This window comes from Mastomys coucha, unplaced genomic scaffold (genome assembly GCF_008632895.1).
Source record: "Mastomys coucha isolate ucsf_1 unplaced genomic scaffold, UCSF_Mcou_1 pScaffold15, whole genome shotgun sequence".
Classification (NCBI taxonomy): Eukaryota; Metazoa; Chordata; class Mammalia; order Rodentia; family Muridae; genus Mastomys; species Mastomys coucha.
Window position 1 is genome coordinate 98,417,536 of NW_022196897.1, and position 7,334 is coordinate 98,424,869.

The 7,334-nt window shown below is 40.1% G+C and overlaps 1 protein-coding gene across 2 annotated transcripts in view; it reads left to right on the top strand.

The window, feature by feature from the left end:
• Nucleotides 1-6,831: 6,831 nt before the first annotated feature.
• Nucleotides 6,832-7,334, top strand: part of LOC116092316 (transmembrane and coiled-coil domain-containing protein 5B) — a 10,976-nt gene continuing 10,473 nt past the window's right edge. Inside the window, exon 1 of one of the 2 annotated variants that reach the window (XM_031373630.1) lies at nucleotides 6,832-6,864. In XM_031373630.1, the coding sequence (XP_031229490.1) occupies nucleotides 6,860-6,864 (5 nt within the window). In that variant the 5' untranslated portion in view covers nucleotides 6,832-6,859. The remainder of the gene's footprint in view (nucleotides 6,865-7,334) is intronic. The other variant, XM_031373628.1, reaches the window with a different exon arrangement.

Below are 7,334 nucleotides of genomic sequence, written 5' to 3' on the forward strand. Positions count from 1 at the left end.
AGGGAGAGGGAGAGGGAGAAGGGGAGGAGGAGATTGAGAGGGAGAGGGGGAGGGGAGGGAAAGAGGGAGAGGGAGAAGGAGAAACATGCAAATAGTAGAGGAGTAGAAGGCAGGAAATAATATAAGGGCTGAAATCAATCAGTTAGAAACAAATAATCAACATAAAGAGCCAATACAAAGAATCAATGAAACCAAGAGATGTCCACTTTTTTTAACTGAATAATACTCCGTCGTGTAAATGTACCACATTTTCTTATCTATTCTTTTATTGAGAGTACAGGTTGTTTTCAGTTTTTGGCTACTGCTATGAACATAGTTGAGCAAATGTCCTTGTGGCACCCTTTGGGTATATGGCCAGGAGTAGTATAGCAGGGTCTTGAGGTAGATCACTTTCTAATTTTCTGAGAAACTGCCATACTGATTTGAAGGACATGGATTTTTTTTTTTTTTTTTTGCATGAAGTCATTTGGTACGTTTCCATTCAGACAACATAGATGTTTAACTAAAAATTTTTCAGTTTGACTATTGCTACAGGGAAACTCTTTTATAATACAGAAATTTTCATTTAATTCTATTAGGTTTGATTGACAAATTATTCTTAATGTTATGAAAAGCTATATAAAGTACAAAAAATTAGATCTCTTCTAAAACATAAAATATTCTTTTCACATATTTACATATGAAACAGGAAACCCAAGATCTTTTGAAACATGTATTAAGTTTATATTTTTAATCATTTTTCAGGTACATAATCTAACAATTGAAAATTACCTCTTCACGCTCAGAAGGCAGAGTTATTTCCTAACACCACAATGATTTGTCTCCTCATGGTGCGATATTTGTAGAGAACTAAAATAGCTCAACAGCACAAACCTCTGACTTTGGGGGTTTCAGAAGTAAAGGTTAAAACTACATTCTGGATACACACAAATTAGCACAGTGCTCCATTACTGCCTAGCTCCTGGAGCAAACCAGGAGCAGTTCTCAGTAAGATAAACAGTCGAGAATACAAATTCATAATTTGAAAGAGAAAATGGGAAACTTCATTTGGTTTTCCTAAGTCACAGAAGCCCAGAGTTCCCTGAGGCAACATCACAAATGCACAATTCGGTAAATATGGGGCTGTGGATGCCCAAAGGATTTAAAATTAGATTCATCTAAGATGAAAATGTTTTAAGGTCTGTGTCATATGGATATAGATGATACCATGCTGTCTGTTTACAAGGTATAAAGAAAACTGTATAAAACACAGGTAAGAACTCAACACACATTTATGTGACTTGTTCTTGGAGTATCCACTGTAGAGCTAAACCAGAGAAAAAGAACTCAAAGCTATTCCGAAAAGGTTTGGTCTTTGTTGTTGGCGTGCAAGTGAATATATGCACCTCAGAAAGATTCAGCTAGAGCTTACTAATTAGTCATGCAAATACACCAGCTAAAGGCTACTAAAGATAATGACGTAGAACTGTAAAACTCATAAGAGGAAATTCTTCAGGAGTCAGGGCTTAGAGAAGACTTTTAGACCCATTGCAAGTAGCATATTCTACAAGAGAAAGTCTCTACAAATTGAATATCAAAATGGTAGAAATTTGCTTTGTGAGATCTCTGTTCAGAGGATGAAAGGACAAGGATGGGAGGTGGCTGAGCTGGTAAAGTGCTTGCCACAGAAACATGGAAGCATACCCCTGAAATTCTTACCTGAGAGGTAAAGAAAGGTGCATCCCTGCAGCTTGTTGGCCCATCCTTCTAGCCAAATCTACAAGCTCCAGTTAAAGAAGATTCCTTGTGTCGGATGCTAAGTTGGAGAGTGAGTGACAAAGATACCCAGTATTGACCTGCTGCCTACACACATCTGAAAAGATAGTCTCCTTCTCCCTCCCTTCCCCCCTCCCCTCTACCTACCTGCACACACACACACACACACACACACACACACACACACACACACACACACACCAAACAAAAGAGGATGGAAGAACATAGGAAGCTATAGCCTGGGAAAGATTAACTTCAAATCATACTTAACAATCAGTTTGTGTATAGACAGATGGGTACCATTGCTACCCATAGGGAAATTCAAACTAAGATGCTACTGTGCTATGACTGTAAGACTGTCAGGGTAACTAAAGTCAATTAGTAAGGACACCAAATGATAGTAATTACGTTGAAGAAATGAAGCTGTGGTGCATTTCGTGATGGAAATGTAAAGTAGTGCAGCCATTTGGAAGATAGTTTGGTAGTTTCCTAAAAACCAGTGACATATTTATCATGCAACCCAGTAGTCATCCTCCTGGACATTTAACATGGGGCAGGGGTAGGGGGCAGCTCATGGTTAGATCTCTTCCATTGTTGCTGTCCACCTTATGTTTTGAGAAATAGTCTCTTATTGAACACGGAGCTTACCAGTTCAATGAGACCAGCTAGTCAGCAAGCTCTAGGGATAAATATTCCTGGCACTGGGGTTATAGATGTGTGCATCCATGCCCCGCTTTTTTTTTTTTTTTTAATGTGTGCTGGAGTTAGGAACTTGGCTCTTCCTGTTTATGCTGCAAGCACTTTACTAGTAACTACGTTATCTTTCCAAGCTGCAAATTCCTGTTTCTATAAAACAAAGTCCCCATTTTCTCTGCCCTAGTCAGCTAATGAGTTGTCTTAGTTAGGGTTTCTATTGCTGTAATAAAATATCATGACTACCAGCACCTCGGAGAGAAAAGTGTTTATTTTATCTCATAGTTGTAATCCATCATGAAGGGAAGCCAGCAAGGGAACTCAGGACAAGAACCTGGAGGCAGAAACTGAAGCAGAAACCATGGAGGAATGCTGTGCACTGGCTTGTTTCTCATGGTGTGCTCTATCTGCTTCCTTATACAACCCAGGGCCACCTGCCCAGGGATGACATCAACTACAGAAGACTGAGCCTTCCCATGTCAATCATTAATCAAGAAAATTACCTACAGAGTTGCTTATATGCAGTCTGGAATGGGGTCATTTTCTCAGTTAAGATTTTTTTCTTTCTGGGTATGTCTAGGTTTGTGTTGAGTTGACAAAATCTAATGAGGACATGAGCAAATGAGTTTATATCCCATCCTCTCGAGAGTAATCAGTTTTACCTCATTATGTTAACTGCTGTGGTAGATGTCACACTTCTTAATCATTACAAAAGACATGAAGTATCTTCTAGCCCTTGTCAACTATCTAAATAAATTGAGAGACCATCAAGATGGCTCAGCAGTTAAGGGCACTTGTGACACAAACACAAAAACTGAATTTGATCCCCACATCTCACAGGGAAAAGAAAGAATAAATTCCTTAATGTTGTCCTCTGAGCCCCACACATGTGCTATAAATCCTCGCACATACACCATAAATCCACACAATAATAATAATAATAATAATAATAATAATAATAATAATAAATTTTAAAGTTCAAATTAAGGCTTAATAATTCTGGATACTCAGCTAGACCCATGACTGAAGGATAACAGGGATCAAAAGCCAAGGATATCCAAGCACAGTGGTTAGGGGAAAGCCAGATTACCTAAAGTTAAGTGAAGCGAAGAATCCAGACATAAACTGAAACAAAGAAGGATATGACAAAGGACATTTGCTGAAGACCCAGCCTGGAGGAATTTGCTTTTATGATGGGTAAAGAAGGAACTATCAATAGGATGAGTAAGTTTAGGTGCTTTATAACAATGACAGTTACTATAGTTATAATTTATTAAGTATTTATGCCACCTCAGGCACTGTGACATCATCTCAATATCATGCAGTAGGCACACATCACTTGTATTTGGTAAATTAGAAGCCCAGTGCTTATTAGGTTCCATAGCCTCTTATATCCTTTCACCAGGAAATGAGAAGAACAGGTATCCAAAGTCAGTTTGATCTGATTCCTATCATGATCAACCTTACAGCACCTCTCACATCCTTATTTATTATCTAGAATGAGGTCTATACCTATATCTATCTATATCTGAGTCAACTATACCTGTATTTAGGATAAAATGCTTAATGTGAAATAGTGGGAAAAATAAGTTCAAGTTCAGGACCTTGTGAAAAGTGAATTGGAGAATAAAACTAAAGGAAAGAGAATAAACCAAAAGAAACGTATGGACCATAACATTAAATGTAGCACCAGTCATTTGGAGCTTCAAAGGTGGGTTTGAGCTCCTTCGTGTCGAGAAAAAATGTGTTCCCACACAACATATATATTATCTCTTTGAAGGAATGAGCCAAGAATGATTTGTGATGGAAGATTTCAGAGAAAGGGTGAATTTGTATGGTGTCCTTAAGGGGAAAAAGAGATGCAGTTTAATGGGAAGAATATTTTCATCACAACTTATCAAACAGTAGTACCTAGAGGATGTGGCTGTCCAGTGAAGATCCTGCCATGGGACACTGTTCATAATGAGCACGTACTGATGTGGCTGTACAGGTGAGTCTGCCTCGGGTATGTTAGAAAGAGAAGGAGCCAAAGAATTCTGTTCTTCTCTTTTAGATAACAGGAATCATATGAGTCATTTTATTCATGTATCTATTCTTAAAATATTCCTGCCATATTGAATTCTGTCTGAACAGAACACTGGAGCACACCTAGGCAAGGATAGAAAAATGAATGATTAAAAATACATTCAAATACTCATAGCCTAACTGTAGGATGAAAACCAGACCAAATATAAGACAAAATGCCAAAATAGGAGAATGGAGTCAAGGGTTCAATTCTACTGGGACTGGTTGCTTGATATTTGGGAACATGCCCACGCAGCAGTATGTGAGTTGGGTGGAAAACGGATGTGATAAGTCTACAGCAGATGTCTCTGCTTGGGACGCACATTCCTGATATGATGGTATCAGAGACCTTTCCAGGGACTGGAGGTTACTACAATTCGTCTCTAGTAGGTTTGATTTAAATCATGAAGCTCACCTTAGGTGGGAGTTCCCTTACAGGAGCATGCCAAACTTACACTCTATTGATATTACTACAGTTCTGTATCCTGCCTTATCTACTTTAGTATAGAGAAGAATCTTAGGATGCTTAGCAGGGTGACACTGATATGTTAAACTCCCCCTACTCTTAAGAACACCTCCCCACACACACAAAAAGAGGGCATTCGAAAGGAGTAGGTGAAAAAGAAAATAAAAAAATCCAACACGAACTTGCCCATGTAGGCCTGGGATTGGAAGAGTTAAATTTGAGACCAGGGTTAGAGAGGATTGCTGAAAATCACAGGGGCCAGAGGACGGCTGGGCCAGGGAAAAACTGACCAGGGGAGTGCAAATCTCAGAGATAAGGCAAGGAGGTGCCCGGCCGAGGTGCCTGAGACACGCCTGGCCAGACATTGAGTGATGGACTCTGGGCCATTTGGTTTTCTTAAGTGTTAGCTAAGGGTCAGTATGAACTTTGAATAGCACTCTCCCCTCTTGCTAGGAATTTCTCTTTTTTTAGGAATTCTCAACTCTGATCTGCACGAACGACATTCAAAATAGCCAATCATGTATAGCCACACCAATTCCTTTGTCTCCCCAGACCTTTTTCCTATAAAATCCCCTAACCTCTGAGATTCGTGGTCAATTCCTGGTCTCCTGTGTGAGATTGGGGGTTGAACCAGAGCTCTGAAATAAAAATGCCTCATTTGTTTTTTACATCAAGATGGCCTGTCGTTCTCTTCCGGTGCATGTTTCCCAGGACTTGAGCGGGAACTCCCTATGGGGTCTTTCATAGGCAGTAGAGTTGGGTCCCTGGACCTAACTCTCCTCTTCAGCATGGAAAGAGATTCTGAGAAAGGATGTCTGGGAGTGGCAAAAAAAAAAAAGGCTGGAAGTCAAATCGTAGATCTGCATTTAACTGCTTGTGTTCTGCTTGATACAGCTTTTCCAGTCCACTTCTCTCTATGCTCTGCTTTCTCTCTGGAGATCTGTCTGTCTATATCCTGCTTACTTGTTATTCTAAGAGATCTCTCTGTCCATGTTCTGCTTCCTCAAGTGTATGTGTGTGTATCTGTCCCTCTCCAGGCAGTTCTCTCTTTATGCTAAAAGATTCTCTGGATCGCTCCTCTCCTGCAGAACACAGTTATTTTACATGTCAATCAGTCTTTTACTCCAGGTAAATTACCCCTTTGATTATCTAGTGAATCAGCAGCCTCTGACCCCCAGCCCTTTGATTCTTAAAAACAGCAAGCACACATTTTTTTTCTTAACATAGAAAAATAATTCAGAGATCAGTCTGCCTTTGGTAAACACAGACAATGAACTAGGTGGGTGGGACCTGGCCCTGAAATTACCATTTCTACCACACCTGGGCTTAACCTCGCTCCTGTCCTAGGCTAACCTTGAACTCAGGGATCTGCCTGCTTTTGTATCTTTCTGACAAGCTGGCTCATAGTGTAGCTAGCTGCCTTTGTTCCTTTAGATTCATGAAGCTACTTGTAATTCATATTGCATTTTTATATTTGAACAATTATATGTATTTTGAACTCATATATTTAGAGCTCTTTCTCATAGTCTTAAGGGCTGTCCTGAAGGTCTCAGTGTTTACCTTTTTTGCTGAGACATCAGTCACACCTTTGCCTCTTGGACTCATGTTATCTGCTTGTCATAGAATCATTAACAGAGAGGATATTCCTCAGAAGAATGTGAAATATGTATATTATTACACAAACAAGCCGTATGCCCACAGCAGCCATCGACACTCATGGAGGTTCACACGAGGGCCCTGTCCAAGGGGCAGGAACCTTGTCACTCTCTCCCTACCAGGCCCACACCGGGCTAGACAAGAATCAAACTATCTCATTATTTCCCAGTGACCTAGAGAACTAGCTTAAGGCAGGAGGACAAGTCTTATGGTTCTAAAAGCCTCATGTGGTAAGAATGACAGCTCACACACCATTCAGATTCTTTTGGCCTTCTCTCTGACTTTCTTATCTCTACCCTTTGGCTAACTCAACAGAGATGCACATTTTGTGTTTAACAGCAATAACTTGTGAACATGTCATTCAGAAATCATGAAGAGAGTTGAGAATAATTATAACCACTGCTTGGTTTCTAGACTTGGGTTGTGACTGTGCTCCATAGAGCAGATAACTGCTGCCTTAGAAGATGTTTTGGCTGTGCCTGAATTGTTCTTCAGGATCTATTCCTGTTTCATAAGACATCTAACTGGCTCTGTAGCTTTGGACTCTCCCACTTTGCTACTGGGATGACAAGGCGATGTCATTATCCCACTATGACATGCTGCCCCACCCAGCCAGAGTAATTAGTCCAGTTATGTGTGTGGACTTAGTCAACAAGACAACCCCTAAGTGACAGTCCTGGCATATAGCTGGAAAGGAAAT